At 50.3% G+C, this 19,873-nt stretch overlaps 1 protein-coding gene across 2 annotated transcripts in view; it reads left to right on the forward strand.

Moving 5' to 3' along the window:
- Window positions 1-19,873, forward strand: part of LOC139052442 (protein singles bar-like) — a 53,329-nt gene that overhangs the window by 22,286 nt on the left and 11,170 nt on the right. The window contains exon 1 of one of the 2 annotated variants that reach the window (XM_070529549.1): window positions 5,233-5,558. The exons of the other annotated variant lie outside the window; for it this stretch is intronic. Within the exon in view, the coding sequence (XP_070385650.1) occupies window positions 5,472-5,558 (87 nt within the window). The 5' untranslated portion in view covers window positions 5,233-5,471. Of the gene's footprint in view, window positions 1-5,232; window positions 5,559-19,873 lie in introns of those variants that run through there. 2 annotated transcript variants of the gene reach the window in all.

Raw genomic sequence — 19,873 nt, forward strand, 5'->3', positions numbered from 1 at the left:
CCTTGGCAACAGAGTACTCGCTGTGAAAGTCAAACGGTAGTACAGTGTCAATGAAGTTTAGCGGTGGACGTGCGTAAAGGAGATAAAAAGGACTGTAATCGGTCGTCTCATGCTTTGCAGTATTATAAGCATGGGTGATGAAGGGGAGTACATCATCCCAGTCTCTGTGATCGGAAGATACGTATACATGGCCTGCATGTTAGTTAGAGTTCTGTTCGTACGTACTACAAGCCCATTTGTCTGAGGGTGATAAGACGTTGAATGACGGAACTGCGAACTGCAGAGACGAAACAGTTCTTCTACGGCGTCCGCAACGAACTGACGACCGCGATCGCTAATGATGACAAGGGAGGGACCATGTCGAAGAATAATGAATTGAAGCAAAAACGTTGCAACGGACGCAGCTGTTGGAGATGGTACGGCCGTCGTTTCCGCGTAACGGGTCAGATGGTCGACACATACGATCACCCATCGGTTGTCGTTAGAGGATCGGGGAAATGGGCCCAGAAGATCGATACCCACTTGTTCAAATGACAGGTGAGGCGGCGGCAGAGGGTGGAGAAGACCTGGCGGAGCGGTCGTAGGGCGCTTGTAGCGTTGACATTGTTCGCAAACTGGCGACGTAGTGCTTGACTGTGTCCCGCATTCTGGGTCAGTAAAAACGCTCCTGTGTCCGGTTCAAAGTTCTGATGAATCCTAGATGGCCAGAGGTCACATCGTCGTGCATGGCTCTCAGTATGTTCACTCGCAGACTCTGCGGCACCACCAGAAGGAAGCGTGCGCTTTTAGCCGAATAATTGGTCTTGTAAAGCAGGCCGTCACGGACACAATATCGACCGGTGGCTTCAGGACGCGATGCGGCTACCAATAGTGGTTCCAAACTAATATCATTTTCCTGCTCTACTTTGATGAAAGTCATCGAGTCTGGGAATGTAGAAGAAATGGGAGCAAAACAGTCATCAAAATTGTCTTCGTCGCACTCCGTCGCCGTCAGAGGAAGGCGGGAGAGACAGTCCGCATCTGCGTGGCGACGCCCAGACTTGTAGGAAATAATGAAGTGGTACTGCTGCACTCGAAGAGCCCAACGTGCCAGTCGTCCACTCGGATCATGGAGATTCACCAACCAGCACACCGCGTGGTAGTCAGTAACGATAGTGAACGGGCGTCCGTAGATATGAGGCCGAAATTTGTGGACAGCGAAAAGAGCTGCCAAGCATTCTTGCTTGGTCACAGTGTAATTGCGTTCCGCCTTAGTCAAAGAGCGACTAGCATAAGCCACAACGTGTTCAGCTCCTTGATGACGTTGCACTAGTACGGCACCGATGCCGATGCCACTGGCATCAGCGTGCACTTCCGTAGGTGAGGATGCATCGAAGTGACGCAATATGGGCCCTGAGGTTAGTAGAAATTTTAGCTGGCGGAACGCGTCGTCGCAAGCCGATGTCCAGTTGAAAGGGCCGGCTTTTTGGAGAAGGCATGCTAGGGGGTACACCACGTCGGCGAATCCTAGAACGAAGCGACGAAAATACGAGCACAGGCCCAAGAAACTCCTCAACTCCCGCACTGACTTCGGTGCTTCGAAGGAGCTGACTGCCTCAATCTTCCGTGGATCTGGCCTCACACCGTTTTTGTCGACCAGATGCCCAAGTACTAACGTCTCGGTTTCCCCGAAACGACATTTCTTGGAATTTAGGATTAAGCCGGCTTGTTTGACACAATCCAGAACAAGACTGAGACGGCTGTCTTTCACCTGTTCAACAATAACTGTCCTCTCTATGTTGAAGAAGCGCCGTAAGGCTTTTGTAGAATGGGGTGCGCAGATCCGGTGTCAATTCTGTGGCGAGCACGAGAACGCGGGAGTGAAGCCTGCTTGTCGCCTTGTGTGAAATGGAACACAGAAAGATGTGCCCACAAAACTCACTCAATGTGCTGCCAAAAATCACCACATCGTCAAGGTAGCACAAACAAATTTCCCATTTAAGTCCTCGGAGGATAGTATCCATGAATCGTTCGAATGTTGCTGGCGCGTTAGAAAGGCCGAACGGCATAACGTTAAATTCATAAAGACCGTCTGGTGTCACGAAGGCTGTTTTCTCCTTATCGTCTGGGTGCATGGGTATCTGCCAATACCCTGATCGCAAATCCAGTGATGAAAAGTAGGCAGCGGAATGTAGACAATCGATGACATCATCAATTCTAGGAAGCGGATACACATCCTTTTTGGTGAGCGCATTCAGTTTCCTGTAATCAACGCAAAACCGCCACGATCCATCCTTCTTCTTTACTAAGATTACTGGTGCTGCCCACGGACTAGAGGACTCTTGAACAACAGTTTTCCACAGCATGTCTTTCACCTGTTCAACAATAACTGTCCTCTCTATGTTGAAGAAGCGCCGTAAGGCTTTTGTAGAATGGGGTGCGCAGATCCGGTGTCAATTCTGTGGCGAGCACGAGAACGCGGGAGTGAAGCCTGCTTGTCGCCTTGTGTGAAATGGAACACAGAAAGATGTGCCCACAAAACTTGTGCGAGAGCGTGGCGCTCATGTGAGGGCAGCGCCTTGTTGATCATCCGTAGGATCTGCTCTTCAGAAATGCTTCGGTGGGGATTGCTAGTATGAGACTACTACTCCTCGCTTAGAACTGTAATGGAGCTGTAAGTAATCTCGTCAAATTCAGCGAGCGTGATATCACGCGGGAGAACAGCAGGGACGCAAGAACAACTGAAAGCCCACAAATTTGAGGCGCCATTCACTACTGTCACGAGAGAGCGTGGTACAAGTACGTCTTTCTTTGCGCAACTCGACATAAGTGGCTGGACTTGCGCGTCAAACGATGAAAGGTCGGCAGCAGCGAAACTGACAGGGATACGTGACAGCGACCAAGGCGGTAGCAGCAAATCGTTCGAAACAACACAATAGTTTTTCTCTGGTAAGGATGTGTCGGAAAGGGTGGCGAGAAGCGCGCTATTCAAAGTAATTTCGCCTGTGCCACAGTTAACGGATACACTACAACCCTGAAGAAAGTCAATCCCGAGAATCACATCATGAGTGCAGCGCGGTAGTACGAGAAATTCTGCTTTAAGATTTTCTCCTCCGAATAAAACACTTGCAACACAAGTACCAAGGGTAACTAGGCACTCTCCACTGACACCACGAAACGTCACACCATCATTCCACGGGAACATAATTTTCTGACCCAGCCTCTCTTTGAAAGTCACACTCATGACGGAAACGGTAGCACCAGTATCCACTAATGTTGTTGCAGGTATACTATCAATTAACACACGCACTTTGTTCTCCACCATCATAATAGGCAGAGGAGTATTTCGCAGAGACGCAGACTGTCCGGCGATCTTACCTCCATCGGCCGCGCCGGCTAGTTTCCCGACGGCGGTGGTGGCGTAGCACGTCGACGTGGTGACGGTGAACGGCGTTGGCGACTGGTTGGGGGCGTCAGGCTGCGGTCTGAAGCTGGCGAGCCACACATTCTACTATATTGACGGAAGGTATTCCGGGGTGGCGCGCCTGTGGTGTTTGCACTATCAGGGTCTGTCGGCCAACGGTCGTCATAACTGTCACGTTCAAAATTAGGCCAAGTTGGTGGTGGGCCATAACTTGTCTGTCGGCGCCGGCGACAAAAACGAGCAATGTGTCCTGAGGCGCCACAGCTGTAACACACAGGCTATGCGCGACCGACGTTGTAAGCCTCGGGGTCAACCCTGGGACGCTGCGAATAATAAACGCGATCTTCCGAATTCCGATTCGTGGTGGTAGCTCGATGAGTTCGGTGATCGTGCGTCATGTCATTGGGAAAGGTACGTCGGTGCTGTCGCAGCTGATCGACTCGACAGTCTGCAACGCCTGGCATGACAGACAATGCGGACACAGCAGATGCATGTTCTTGAGGTTGGTTGGAAGCGTAACCAAGCTGTTCAACATCCGCCCCTTTGGTGTGTCGTTCAAGTTCTTCGCGGACAATTTGCCTTATAGTTGCCGCAAGGTCAAATTGAAAATTGTAGTTGTCGTTTTCGTCAACGCTTGCCACCGTTGTGACATTCGCTAACCTGCCGAACTTTGGCGTGATACGGCGCAGCTTCAAGGCCTCAAATGTGCGGCAATGCTTGGTGAGGTCGGCTACCGAGGCGAGACTCTCCTTTCCGATTAAATAATTGTAAGCATCCTCGGCTATGCCTTTGAGAGGGTGCCCAACTTTGTCCTCTTCGGACATTCGAGGATTGACCGTTTTGCAAAACTTCAGGATCGCCTCTATGTACGTAGTACAGGTCTCACCTGGGACTTGAGCGCGCTGAAGCATGTATGTAAACCGTAATGTATGTAAACCGTAAGTATTGATCACCATTATAGTCAACATTGTTATCCCTCACTCCTCAGTTTTATCGTTACAAACCATGCCTTTCACCTGTTCTGTATGGGATTGAAAACACTTCATGTGGCTAAATCTCCTCTACATGGAAGAGACCAGTGGTTTCTAGACTGCGCAAATATGAGACGTCTGTGCTGTCCGCCTCTTGCATATCGTTCGTGCACGTGCAGAAACATTAGGTGACGTGTACGCTATCAAGGCGTAGGCCAGTAGCTTACAATGTCGGACGATCTGCGCGATTGACTTCGGGGATTTCTTCCTGACCCGCGGTGTCTCGCGCTCTCTATAGACGGCGGTTATTCGCCTACTGCAAGAAGCATTTCGGTGACGTGTGCGGATGCCATCATAGAGGCGGTCCGTTCCGTTCGCGCAATAATCCCTCCTTGCTGGCCCGTTGCTGAGCGCAGTCGCTTGGCGCCGCTCAAGCTGGGCCACTTTGCGCGGGCCCGAGTCGAAGCTGGCCGCTGCGTCGTCGTTGGCGGCGCCAGGTGCGCCGCAGATGTCCAGGCGCTGTCAGGCCTCCCATGCAAACAACGAAAGCGAAAGCTGCCGAGGCGCGCTCTTATTCTGTGAAGCAGAAACAATAAGCGTAGCTCATTCCGCCCTCGCTGTTGGCGGGGTGAGGAGGCGACATAGCGTCGAGTTTCGCAAGCTGCATGCACGCATGAAGTTTGACCTTCTTGCGCCGTATACGGCGGGATGGGGGCCCTCCCGCGGGTGGGAAAGCAAAAAGCGCATACTCATCCCTTGAATGGCTGCCCTGTTGCGAAATGCCCGCAGCCAGAGAGGGGAAGTGATGGCGGGAGGGGGGCAAGTATGCACCGCTCTCAAGTGCGCCACACGCGGGCACCGGGCGAGGCGTTGCCGCTTGGCCTCCTCGCGCCTCGCGCGCTCCATACCGGACCTGCTTGCGGAAGTGGGCGCAGTGTGTTTTGTTCGCCGTTCGTTTCGAACGTTCTCGTTGTCGGGACGCTCGTGCATCGTTGATCCCCATTCGCCGGAACGATTCCACCGCTCGGTTCGCGTAGATCGAAGAAGAAAGAACTGTCCCCACTCGTTTAAACTGAGTCAAGCCGTCATCCGCCGACATGTCGCACACGCGCACCGTGACCAGGATCAGCGTCAAGAATGAAGACTGCTGCAGCATTCCCGGACTGCTGCGCGTCTCCGAGACCGTGAGCGTCCGCTCTCTCTTTTCTGTTCCGTTTACGGTGGCCTCACAGCCGCGGGACCCGCATGCGCGCTGGGTCCAGTGGTCGCGGCTGTGACCGCGAGTCGCGCGAGGGATTTCTGACCGCACGAAAGAAATCGCTCACCGGCTCGCGTTCTGCGCCATACCTCTGCCAGTGTTTTTTTTTCTTCTTCTTCGCTTCAGTCCTTTGTTCTTATAGTTCAACAAGGGTAGCAGAGGCCGTCGAACGAGCGTGCAGCTCCTAATGTATCGATGCTTTCTAGGAACCAATGAAGCTCTTTCCTAGCGAGACTTATGTTACTGCATTTCTTTGAGGCTTGATCGCCTTCGAGCGAATGTTCTTTGTTCTGTCGCGAGCTGTCACTTTCGCCCGCCTCCTCCACCTCTCCAAAATGGGCGAGAGGGAGGCTGCTGTTTGTTATAAAGTTTCGATTTCTGTATTGACTGCTGTCCTACATGATGTAGAGGTTAAAAAAATTTCTGGCTATTTAACTCAATTACCAAATTTATTTGTGTGCTTCTTTGTAGATAAACTTCTGTCTAGCAAACTTTTCGGAACGTACGCGATGAACCCATTGATGGTGCAAACGCAATGAACCTGAAGGCTCAAACGAACCAAACAGTCGCATTCAATCGGGGGAAAACTTCAGCTGTTCGCGCACATACAACCATCTTCAATAGTATAAGAGGCCGCTCCTCGAGTGACACGATCTGTCGTCAGGCCCTGTCGTCGGAGTCTTCTATGTATAGCGAGTCTGGCACTCCAAAGTTTAAGAGGTTGACGAGTCTCGTCACTCTGCGAGCCTGGCGCTCCAAAGTTTAGGAGGTTGACGAGTCCCATCACCCTTGAGTCTCGGGCCAGTGCTTCGCACCAATGAACGATCTGCCTGGCGCAGCCCCGGCATGCAGCCAAACGAAAGATCTGGTCACAGGTAAAATAGCTTCAAAACTTTTGGCAAAGGCTGCATTTTTGTCTTCACATCTTCTCCGCTTTATGAGAGGCATTAGCCAGAGGGAGGGAGGGAGGGAGTTTGACTAGCGCGGTCGGCTACGCTCTGCACTGGATGAGGGTGAAAGGGAAATAGAAAGTCAAGCAGGAGGAGACAGGGCTTAATCCAAGAAGCAGAGCAAGTGGAATCGGTGTACATGGGGCCACCGTAATGGCCGCTTCCTGTGCTGCTCGGGAAGAGTTCACCAGAAATCACCTTTGTTTGCAACATTAACTTGGAGGCCCCGAAGCGTAACTATGCCGCAGACATTTTGAGAGTGCCGATACTAGATGTCAATACAATCAACAGCAGCAGATGAGTACTGGTACACGATATACGAGCAGCCAAGGTAATATATATGGAGACAATGAAGTGATCGTGCTAAGGGTTAGACAAATGCCGTTGCAAGTACGGCAGGTGAATGAATCAGTAAAAACGCGGTTTACAGTTTTAGTTACCCTGTGCATGCATGCAATTGCAATACGTACAGGGCCATCATACTTAACATGCTTCTGACTCGGCAACAGAAGCTAGAACTTATAGCGCATATGGTACTTGCGTGCTTACAACAACGAGGAAAAATAAAGACATATATAGGAGAATACAAGTCAAGAAATCAGTGTTTCACCTGAACGTATGCTATACATATTGTTGCGGGAAGAAAGCAGGCCCACGAGTGTAAAATAACTTATATTTACAAATGATGGAAATGGCGTTCAGGCAACCGCCAGACTTCGTCTTTCTCTAGTCCAATTCAACGTCTTCCTTCACTTCACCGTAACATCACCCGCCCGGTGGGGGAGCTCCGTCCCGGTGCAAGTTAAACAGCCTCACTTATTGGGGGGACATAGGGCTTGAGCCTGGTGACGTGAACAACATCACTGGTTAAGTTGGGAGGCACGGAAGGCTGACCGAGTGGGGCGATCTCGTAGGTCACGTCGGACAGTTGGCGTAAGATCTGGTACGGACCAGAAAAACGGGACAGTAATTTTTCCGACAAGCCGACACGACGTGAAGGCGTCCAGAGAAGGACAAGGGAACCAGGTGAAAAATGGTGGTCTCGGTGCCGAAGGTCGTAGCGTCGCTTTTGAGAAGCTTGCGAGACTGTGAGGCGATGACGGGCGACATCTCGGGCCTGGGCGGCTAAGTCAATAGCATCGCGAGCGTAAGCAGTGCTGGGTGACTGTACTGCGGAAGGTAGCAACGTGTCAAAAGGCAAGGTGGGGTCGCGGCCGTACAAAAGGAAAAATGGTGAAAATCCGGCAGTGTCGTGACGGGACGAGTTGTATGCGAAAGTGACGTATGGTAAAGCGACGTCCCAGTCGCGGTGATCGTTGGAAACGTACATGGCGAGCATTTCAGTGAGTGTGCGGTTGAGTCGCTCGGTGAGGCCGTTCGTTTGAGGGTGGTACGCGGTAGCAATCCGATGTTCTGTAGAGCAGGAGCGGAGCAGATCATCAACGACCTTCGATAGAAAGTAGCGGCCGCGATCCGTCAGCAACTGGCGCGGGGCGCCGTGGTGCAGGATGACGTCTTTTAGTAAGAAGTCGGCGACATCTGTAGCGCAGCTGGTTGGCAGGGCTCGTGCGATGGCATATCTAGTGGCATAATCGGTTGCTACAGCAATCCATTTGTTTCCTTTGATGGAAATTGGAAACGGACCAAGGAGGTCGAGGCCCACACGGAAGAAGGGTTCTGTAGGTATATCAATGGGTTGAAGCAAACCAGCGGGAGGCATAGCAGGCGTCTTCCGGCGCTGACACAGGTCGCAAGAAGCGACATAACGGCGCACAGAGCGATAAATGCCAGGCCAGAAGAAGCGGCGCCGCAGGTGGTCGTAAGTACGAGTGACGCCCAGATGTCCAGCAGTAGGAGCGTCATGAAGTTGCTGGAGCACGGTGAGTCGAAGGTGCTTGGGGACGACTAGGAGGAGCTCCGGGCCGTCAGGACGAACGCTACGACGGTATAAAGTTCCATCGCGCAAGGTGAACATCCGAAGGGACGGGTCATTGGGCGAGGAGCTTAGGCGTTCCATAAGTGTTCGAAGAACAGGATCCTTGCGCTGCTCGTCGCCAATGTGGAGGAAGCCGGAGAGGGACAGAATACTGATGTCCGAGTCTGCATCGGTATCGTCCGGTTGATCCACGGGATTGCGGGACAGGCAGTCAGCGTCTTTATGCAGGCGTCCTGACTTATATATAATAGAAAATGTATATTCTTGTAGGCGCAATGCCCAACGTGCAAGTCGTCCAGTTGGGTCCTTCAAAGAGGAGAGCCAGCAGAGGGCGTGATGGTCGGTGACAACGCAGAAGCTCCGACCGAAAAGGTACGGGCGAAATTTCGCGACCGCCCATACGAGCGCGAGACATTCTCTCTCAGTAATGGAGTAATTTCGCTCGGGCGTGGAAAGGCGGCGGCTAGCGTAAGCGATGACACGGTCTTGGCCCTGTTGACGCTGAGCGAGGACAGCGCCGATGCCATGACCACTCGCGTCAGTTCGTACTTCAGTGGGCGCAGAAGGGTCAAAGTGGGAGAGAATCGGGGAAGTGGTAAGCCGCTCAATCAGGGTAGAGAAGGCTTTCTCCTGTAGCGGTCCCCAAGAGAAAGAGGCGTCTTTCTTAAGAAGGTCAGTGAGAGGGTGAGCGATGTCCGCAAAATTTTTCACAAATCGCCGAAAATAAGAGCATAAGCCCAGAAAACTACGGACATCGTTCGTTGAACAAGGTACAGGAAAATTTCGCACGGCGTGAACTTTCTGTGGATCAGGTTGGATTCCGGCGGCGTTGACGAGATGACCAAGCATGTTAATTTCACGGCGACCGAAATGGCACTTGGAGGAGTTTAGCTGAAGGCCAGCCCTGCGAAACACGGAGAGTATGGTTGTGAGGCGCCGCAGGTGGCTCTCAAAGTTCGGCGAAAACACAATCACATCGTCGAGGTAACACAGGCATGTAGACCACTTCAAGCCGCGCAAGAGAGAGTCCATCATGCGCTCGAATGTAGCTGGCGCATTGCATAATCCAAAGGGCATGACTTTAAATTGGTACAGACCGTCCGGTGTGACAAAGGCGGTTTTCTCGCGGTCCATCTCATCGACGCTAATCTGCCAATAGCCGGAGCGGAGGTCAATTGATGAAAAGTATTGGGATCCGTGAAGGCAGTCAAGAGCGTCATCAATGCGAGGCAAGGGATAAACATCCTTCTTTGTTATCCGGTTGAGGTGACGGTAGTCAACGCAGAAGCGCCACGAGTTATCTTTTTTCTTTACTAAGACAACCGGTGATGCCCACGGGCTACTGGAGGGTTCAATGATGTTCTTGTCCATCATCCTGTCTACTTCTTTCTGTATGATGGCCCTTTCTGTTGCCGAGACACGATATGGCCGCCTATGAATGGGGCTGGCGTCACCGGTGTTGATGCGATGCGTGACAACAGATGTCTGGCCAAGTGGACGGTCGTCCAAATCAAAGATGTCCCGATAAGATGACAGGAGATGACGAAGAGCTGTTGTTTGCTCGGAAGGAAGGTCGGGGGCGATCATCTTAGAAACATCGTCCGCAGGCGTCGAGTACGAAGGAGTGGATGACAAAGGTCCGTTCGTACTGAGGAAGGATTCAGAGGTCAAAAAAGAAATCTGAAATTCTTCCAAAGGAGTGATATGCGCTATGGCGATACCGTGTGGCAAAACATGTGACGAGAACCCAAAATTGAGGATGGGCACGCGAGCGCAGTTTTCGCGGATCCGAATTAAGGTGCTCGGTAGGGCAATATTACGCGACAAAACCACGTCAGTAAGCGGCGACAGGACGTACTCGCCATCAGGTACGGGAGGACAGGGCGTCAGCAGGACATTTGTAGCAGCCTGTGGAGACAGCCTTGCAAATTCAGCAGCACATAAGCGGTGTGGAGCACAAGTGGTTGCGTCGGCAGGAAGCGGCAGGTCCAACTGTACAACACCTGCGGAGCAGTCAATTTGGGCAGAGTGTTTCGAAAGGAAGTCGAGGCCGAGAATTAGGTCGTGTGGGCAGTGTTCAAGGACGATAAATAGAACAACGGTATAATGGCCCCCAATGGTCACACGTGCTGTGCACATTCCAAGGACAGGTGACGTACTCCCATCGGCGACTCGCACGGTGCACGGTACGGCGGGGGTCAGAACCTTTTTGAGCCGGCGGCGGAGAGCAGCGCTCATAACTGAAAGCTGCGCTCCTGTATCAACGAGAGATCTAACAGGAACGCCATCGACTTCAATGTCCAGCAGATTTCCACATGTAGGCAGGGTCAATAGAGGATTTGTGGGCCGGGTCGGAGTTGCAGCTTCACCTCCGGGAGCCGCACCGCCTAGTTTCCCGAAGCGAAGCGACCGGTTGCAGAAGGGGACGAAGAGCGGTGAACGAGAGGCGAACGGGACCTACGACCTTGCGGAGACGGGGATCGGCTGGATCTTGGTGGAGCACTGTCGGCGTTAATGTTCCTAGTCGGCGTATAGGGCGAGAAAGTGCGATTGTCGGGTACTTGGCTGTAGTGACTCGGAGACGACCACCGAGGAGGCGACGACCAGTGGTTGCGGCAATGACGGGCGATGTGTCCAATACCGGAACAATTAAAACAGATGGGTTTATCATCCGCTGTGCGCCATTCAGCTGGGTTGCGACGGAGTGGTGGAAAGCTTTGCGTCCGGGAGCGAGCGGTCGGAGAAATTTGGTAGGTGTTGGTATGGCGGACTGAGCAGAGAGATGGAATGCCCAAACTTGCTATTTCCTCCCGAACGACCGCTTGTATAAGGGAGATAGCGGGTACGCTTTCCCGACAGTCTGAACGAACGGGAGCCGGGGCCATGGCCTCAAGCTCACGGCGAACGATGCGCGTTATTTCTTCCGGTCCTGCGGGCTGAACGAACCGCGGCGGGTCTTCGCAAGAAGATGTCGCGGCGGTATTGGGCAACCGGTCGAAAGTTTGAGTGACGCGGCGGCCCTTCGCTTGTTCGAAGCGCCGGCACTCCTTAATAATTGCATCCACAGTGGCACAATCCTTACACATCAAGAGATTGAAGGCATCGTCTGCAATACCTTTCAATATATGGCCAATCCTGTCTGCCTCGGTCATGTTGTCATCAGCCTTGCGACAGAGGGCCAGCACATCCTGTATGTACACCACATAGGATTCTGTGGACGTCTGAGCGCGGCACGCAAGTTCTTTTTTAGCTGCCAGCTGACGACCGACAGGTCTGCCGAACAGGTCTCGCATTTTTTCTTTGCAAACATCCCAGCTCGTTAGGTCAGCTTCATGTGTGTCATACCATTGCTTCGCAGTTCCCTTCAGATAAAATATTACGTTTGCAAGCATCATTGTAGGATCCCACCTGTTGTTGTCACACACTCGCTCGTACATCGTAAGCCAGTCCTCGACGTCGACGTTGTCCGTGCCACAAAATGTTCCCGGGTCCCGTGGGTGAGTGAGGATGACCGTGGGCACGGGCTGCCGAGGCGTTGTCGCTTGTGTCGGTTGATTTGCCATTGTGGCAGCAGGTAGATGACGTCCGCTGCGAAGTTCCGTGGTGGTACCCCGCACCTTCCACCAAAATGTTGCGGGAAGAAAGCAGGCCCACGAGTGTAAAATAACTTATATTTACAAATGATGGAAATGGCGTTCAGGCAACCGCCAGACTTCGTCTTTCTCTAGTCCAATTCAACGTCTTCCTTCACTTCACCGTAACAATATATTTGAATTGGTAAGCGGGAAGTTGAAAATTAACATGTGGATCTAGTTGATTGATATTTTAATTAGGCCAGTGAGTATAACGCACATACATTTTTTAGTAAATCCTGGATTGGTTTGCCTGCAGTAGTGACACGCCTAGCACCCTGTTCCAGATGAGAACGATGCAAAATGAAATTATTAGCACAGTGAACGCCAAAGATACACAAAACACGCACCAAAAGACACGACAAACTATCTCATTGAAACAAGTGCATCTAAGTAAGTTTAAAAGTGCGTTCGTTGCTCGCGATGCGCAGGCAGCGTTAGCCCACGGGCCAAGTGAGTACGTGGCGTAAGTCAAGGGATGACACTCTTTGTCGAATATTCAGCGCGGACATTAGGGATGTTCTTCCTAATGTAAATAGCTTGCAAGCGCAGATTAAGTGGCCTATGTCTACCCGTCGTTTCACGCAGGCCACAATGGCGATGGATCTTTTATTTTAAAGCGGAAGTATTTAGTATTTGCAACATTTAGCCGAATGCGGTGTAAATATGCCCGATCGCGCCTGTGAAGGCCACACGGCACACGAAAGTGGTGCATTGGATCGTAATTGCGAATGGATCCGTGCTGCTGCTCTGAGTGGGTCCAGATACCACGATGTGTGCGCCGCAAGTACTGCACTTTAGTCCTTACGGAAAAGAGGTACGGACCTTTGGGGTTCGCGCAAAGTGTAATTGGTTAATACGGTAATTGTAGCACAATTAAAACTATATCCTCCGATACGTCAAGCAAGGGCGTGTACTTATAGGTACAAGGGGTCCTGTTCTGATAAGGTAAAGTACAATAATAGAGGCTGTACTGGAAATTCCGAAGGGTACGTGTCTCCGTAAAAACGTCCGAATCTTGTCAACGCTGCCTTTTGCAGTTCTCGTTTCTTGTAGTTGCTAGCAGACGTTCATCATAGTAGCGCACAATGCGTTAAATAAATAAGTAAATGAATAAATAAATAGTTCACGAGCAATGGCACTGGCTAACACTCCCATGGTTAGTTCTAGTAGATACAAATAAATACCCCAGGAAATGGATGGGAAAACGGCGCTGCGGTAGCTCTATTGGTAAGATCATCGCACACGTAATGCGAAGACATGGGTTCGTATGCCACCTGCGGCCAGTTGTTTTTCCATCCACTTTCATTTCCATTTATTTGTCATTTCTTACTGCAATTAATTTCCCCTATGCTCTCCTTGGCGTCATTGTTTGTTGGCTTCTTATGATATGACTAATAAAAATCAGGCCCCTCGGTTTCCTTTCTTCCCGTTCATCTATATATCAAATATAAAATTCGGTAATGCGATATTCCACTCACTGTGCTATCGTTTTACGCAGTACGTACGATAGCAGTCTCAAGGTCAAAAGTGAAAACGCCGCTGCAATCGCCACGCTGGAGCACCAGGCCAACTCCAATGTTAAGCGTTGCCTCACAAACGACTACTCATGCCCCCCCCCCTACCCTACCCCTCCCCTCCCCCCAGTGTTGTAAACAACCTTTCTTGCAGTGTCCCTCGTGGTTCTGTATATCACTGCACGTTCTGATAGGGATAGTGAGCCAGAAAAGAAAAAGGTGCCGACTCAGTGTTCGGGCGCTCATTGGACCGCAGTGAAAAATCGTTTCCCCGTAGAGCCTAAAAAAAAAAAATACCGCCGAAATGTTGTGCACCCTACTCCTCGTCAGCTGCTGTAGTCACGCGCAAGTAGGCCTGCGCACTTTTGACAAAGGCTGTGCGTCAGGTTCAACAGAGTTGCCCTTTCCTCTGTTTCTACATTTGCAACCGTTGCCTACATTTGTCTTTATCGCGATTTAATGCAATCTTATTTTTGGCGACATAGCTCTGAAATAATATTTTGTTGAAACCACTGCTGGCAGCTTGTGAAATCCTACTTTTTAAGCTAATGGCTGGTTGCAGGTGTTTTGTAGACGCCTTTCGAGCGGTTAAGAGAAACCCTCATTCCAAAGGAGCTTGGAAACTTAAAGAGTGTTGCTGTTCCGGTATTAATGCTATACGGGCACTTTGCGTTCGCATTCTTTGCTTTCTATGACCCTACGCTTGTGTCTGTCGTTCCCCAGTCTTCGTTCCAAGTGGTGCGCAAATAACATTGATCATGAATTGTAACGAACTAGCCCAAACCAGTACCCTGCTGTATACTACTGCAGATATATTGTATAACAACCAATGTGAACGACATAGGTTTTGTACATATTTCTTTACATTTTTCTCATTGCCCTAGGTTTGCGCGGTCTCTGCTCTCATCCGTGTCCTTAGCGCCGTTTTTAGCGCGGAACTTAACCAACTAGCCGAAGCTAACACTTTATTGGTTTTTGAATATATCAAGTGCCTAGTCCGAGGTAACACAACAACTGGGCAGACATACACGTATGTAGTGTAAATATTGAGCATGTCCAGTGAACTGGGAGTTTCGAGGCTGTCTATACCTTTTACTTTTCTAAGTTGTTTCTTTCCTGCGTAGCAAGCGCTAGAATAGCAAACGTAGTAAAAGTTAGAAAATGTCTTCGACTGGATTTTTGGTGCTGCGAAAATAGCCGACTTCTGACCATTTTCTTCGTCGAGGTGGCAGCGTCCCGGCATAAAATTAGGTTAACTCTGACCCGGCGTCTCGCCATTGCAAAAATACTTCTCATCGAACGCTGTTTCGTCTTCAGAGGCAATTCTGCAAGCCGCGGTACAATTTATGGCTCGTTCAAGCGCTTTAAACAAAAACAAATTCTGGCTGCGTGTCTGTGTGCTGTGGGCACCCGCGAACCGAGCACGGGTGCCCGCGACCTAGGTCAGTAGCCGCGCTTAACGCCGCTGCGTTCTTCTCGGTTCGCGCAATGCCCGGCACGGAGACTGCTGCTAAGCCGCAGGGTGTGGCGGCAGCGCCTGGGCCCTCCACCAAAACGGAGCTGCGCCACGCATCCGGCCGCGTCTTGTTCCGCTTTCAGAATAAACAGGCCCTGGTGGCCTCGCGCTGCCGTCGTACTTTCCTGACTGAAAAAAAAGGAAGAAGTACAACAACATCAGTGTTGGCGCTGCCGCTTCCACTGTCCGTGCCTCTGTGCCGGCTCCGCTGGCTTATTCATCTTCCACGCAGTGACTGGGCTGCATCCTCGATCGCCGCTCTCCGCGCGCATAAACAAACCGGCGTGCTATATTCATCAGTGAGTTAGCACTAAGTGCACGGTGTTTTAACCGAGCTTTAACTATACGTCGCTTCGCATAAACTTGAGAAAATGCTGTAGTCGCAGCCGAAGATGGCGGTATCTATGCATGATCCGAAATTGACGAAAAATAAAAAATAAGAAAGAAAGAAAGAAAGAAAGAAAGAAAGAAAGAAAGAAAGAAAGAAAGAAAGAAAGAAAGAAAGAAAGGAGGCTGTTGAAACAACAATACCTTGATTTGGGCGAGTTGTGATCAGAGTGTTGAGCACTGTACGGTTGACAGGGACTACGTCAGGAGTATCATTCCTGCTTTTATCTTTGCCGTCCAAAACCGCGTTTATGTCTTCACCCGTGTAAGTAATTAAGTAAGTAAAGTAAGTAAGTGAGTAAAGTAAGGTAAGTAAAGTAAGTAAGATAATGTAAATGAATATACGGCAAAATCTGTCCTCTTTTAGCGTATATGCTTTTTTTTATTTCTCTCAGGCTCGCTCTTTCCCCCCTTCATTAGCAATTTCGGTCAGGCCAGCGCACGCCCACGAGGCACGGATGTTTGCATGCTGGAGCCCTCGGGCTGCGGTCAGCCGCTGTGCCCGAATGCCTCGTTGCTTCTATGTCACCCGGAAACAGCCCAGAGGGTCCCGTAGAATGACTTGTCAACGGTAATCAATTACTTTAGGGAGACGCAAAACGGTTCCATTTTCCGCGACCACGTAAGTGACTGGCGCCAGCCGTCGTAAAAGTGGGGAGGGGAATGTGTAATTGACCTTGTTGCCCGTGCGTGGCCAGCTTGGTGCCGTTCCTTCTAGCGAGACGGGCCAGCCTACCTCGGGTGGGCCCCGAGGCGGGCACAACACGGTCACATCGCCGGGCTGCGCCGAATGTGTCGCGTTCTGAAGCGCCTGCACCTGCGGCCATTTAGTTGTACTCCTCCACTTACGCAGCAGCCGATCGCTCGAAATCTATGTTTGCCACCCTTTGCGTTTGCATGAGCACTTTCCAGGTCATGCTGTTGTCTCGTGCGGCCTGACCAGCTGCATAGAACACAACGGCAAGGCAACCCACGCGAATGCCCCTATGCGCGTATACTTCCTCATCAAAAGTTGTCATACTACTGCGCGCGTGACCGGGGCTGGCTCTGGACCTCGCAGTGGGGCTCTTACTGGACCTCCAGCACTCCGAAGATCTGGAGTAATAGAAGTGGTGGTACCGGAAGTGTATGGCAGGCAGAAGGGTGCCGATGTCGGCACATTTGGGCCTTTTGCGGGTTTAACACGCTGATGGAGGAAGACGCGAGCCGGGTTTGTCCTCTACCCCTCCAATTTAATACCTTTGACGAGAGTTAACTGCAATATGGACTTGTTGGAATGACTTCGTAAGCTATTCTGGTAGCGCATACACACACGCGTACACCGTGTATGCGTATTCGTGTTTCCTAGTGTCCGCCGTTCCGACTTGCGCTATCAGAAGACCTAATACAGTCTATTCACCGCGCTTCTATAGGCAGCGAAAAGTGGAAATCTCTTTTATTTATTTTTTATTCAGGCATATATGCAGCCGGTTTGGCTAATGAATGTTAGCGTGGGCATACTTACACCTTGCGTATTTGCATGCGACCAGCAGGCACGCGTATGATATCTGTGTCGTCATCTTTGGTGTCCTTACAGTCAAGAAGACTGCATGCCATATTCTCCGGCTTCGCTGTTTCATGTCTTGTCAGCTCCCCTCGGTGTTTATTTGACGTGTTTCAATGATGGACATTTATATTTATTTATTTATTTATTTATTTATTTAATTATTTCACAATAACTCTAAAGGCCCTCTAGGGAGGGTACATATTACCAAGAATCTGCTGCAAACTCTCCGGCCAACTGGAAGCAAAAAAATAATGGTTAAATATAATGTTTCCTATCCGCGATTACGTTACTTGCAGCATTCACTGCCTTTAGCGCTTGGTGAAAGAGAAAAAGAAGAAGAAAAAGAAAGTAAAAAAAATCATCGACGATTGCGATATTCCCTAATGCGAAACTTGAGCGCAGCTTATACGTGTTTTCATTTCGCGATATATTGGCTGGCGTGGACAATCTGTCTCGTGCGGCATTTTGCAAACAGGGCTAAGTGTGGTACGACTGCATCGCTAATCGGGAGATCGCGAGAGGCAGCGCGTGGGTGACGCGTGGGCGCGATTCACAGCAGTTGCCGCAGACACACCTGCCAGACGACGCGCGCTACTCTGGTGCCATATCGTATCCATCGTATCCACAGATCCCGTCTTGCGCGGGACTACGTCTTCCTTCTCACGCTTTCGCACTATTCTCCTCCTCCGCTTTCCTCTTCGCCCTCTCTTCGCTATCGCCGTCTTTCATCCACCGCTGCTCTCCGCATTCGCTCTTTCATCCTTCGCTGTGCTCGTTCGCTCAGTCACGCCGACGCTCACCTCAGGAACGGGCGCCTAGAGCTGTGCTTGAAAGGAACTGGGTGAATTTGTGAATTTCCTGGTGGCAGCGTCTGCGCCTAGGTCTTGAACCACATCCCTAATCTTGCGGTGCAGCCCTTGGATCGTGTTACCTCCGAAAAAAGACGATGCTATCGGTGCCTTTTGTTTCCCGCTCAGTCTATCATTGAGAGGAAGCTTTAGCTCGGGTGCTCCTATCTAAATACATGTAAAAGGAGAATTCGTTTTTCTCGGCAACCACTGCACCAACTTTGGCGAAGTTTGTTGCATATAAAAGAAAATCTTAAAATCTAGTGACTGCTGGTGTTGAATTTATGATTTAGGTGGTCAATTTTTTATTAAAAATTGACAAAAATCGAAAATTTTCAGAAAACGACACTATCAAGGTTACAACTCTGTAACTCAGTAAGAAAACATTATATCACAATTCTGTGAATTGCATATGATAGTACATTTAAAGCGGACAAAATTGATATGTTACACATGAATCTAAAAAAATTCAATCATATGGAAACACATATTTTGCAGAACCCTTGTACACAATGAAACAAATTCACGTAAGATATACATTGACATATCGAATTTGGCCGCATTGAATGATCTAATGGATGCCGTTTACAGAACCGCGATATAGGCTCTTGATGAATATCTATTAATTTATAAACGTCGTACGTCTATTTTTTTTCGAACTTGCGAATTCTTTAACATTGTTAAACAAAATTCAGGCCCTAAATCGAAATTTCGCTTCCAACAGTCACTAGAGTTTAACTTTCTCTCTCAAATGCAACACATTTCATTAAAATTGGTCTAGGGGTTATCACAGAAAAGTTTTTCATGTATTTGAATAGGCCGCATCGGAGTTGGGCCCCAGCAAAGCTTCCTCTTAAGATTATAATGTTACGATTCGCAAACCCATAGGTGGTGAAACGTCACTGTCACCAATAAAGTAAATTAAATGCTCTGCTTCTTTGTGTAATGTCTTATGATGGAGACAGACAGACAGACAGACAGACAGACAGACAGACAGACAGACAGACAGACAGACAGACAGACAGACAGACAGACAGACAGACAGACAGACAGACTCACTCACTCACTCACTCACTCACTCACTCACTCACTCACTCACTCACTCACTCACTCACTCACTCACTCACTCACTCACTCACTCACTCACTCACTCACTCACTCACTCACTCACTCACTTACTCACTCACTTACTCACTTACTTACTTACTTACTTACTTACTTACTTACTTACTTACGTACTTACGGGGTATATTTATATACCTACTGCCAGAGAAAGCCGTATGAATTCCCTTTGCAGAACAATGCACTGCTTCAACCGTAGATAGCATCGCTCGAAGTTTGGGCACCTTCGGTCTTGCTCTGCCAATTCCGCCAAGTGTCCCTTCCCCGTAAGAGCGATGCAAAGGGCCGACTGGAAGGGGCGACCAGAGCACCTATACCGTGCGGATGCTTTATTGCCCGCGCGGCCGTGTTTGCCAACGCAGCGCCCGTAAAGCGCCATTCATGGGCATGTCGGCCGGTTCCGCGTTTCTGGTGCGGCGAGCGTGAGCCGGTCATCGGAGTGTTTCTTTTCTGCCCGTCGTCCATTCTCTCGCGTTGGAAATGTGTGTTGGTGCGCCGTCCTCTGACCAGGTCAAGGATCACTACTGCGTAGAGTGTCCGCGCTGCCTGTCCCGTGCGAGCGCGCATTAGGCAGGACGTGTTTCCCGAGGAAACTCGTGTAGGGCCCCGCAGAACGCGACTGCCACCGTCGCCCGCAAGGGAATCCGGAACGTGCACGCTTTTGGCATGCCAGGCCTGCATCCGCTCCTTTGGCAGTCAACTGCTGGTTTTCCTTACGCACAACCTTTGAACTGCACTGGCTCCTTTGCAGCTCGAATTCCTTGGTCGGTGGGACATCGCAGTCCTT

This window comes from Dermacentor albipictus, chromosome 1 (genome assembly GCF_038994185.2).
Source record: "Dermacentor albipictus isolate Rhodes 1998 colony chromosome 1, USDA_Dalb.pri_finalv2, whole genome shotgun sequence".
NCBI classification, from domain to species: Eukaryota; Metazoa; Arthropoda; class Arachnida; order Ixodida; family Ixodidae; genus Dermacentor; species Dermacentor albipictus.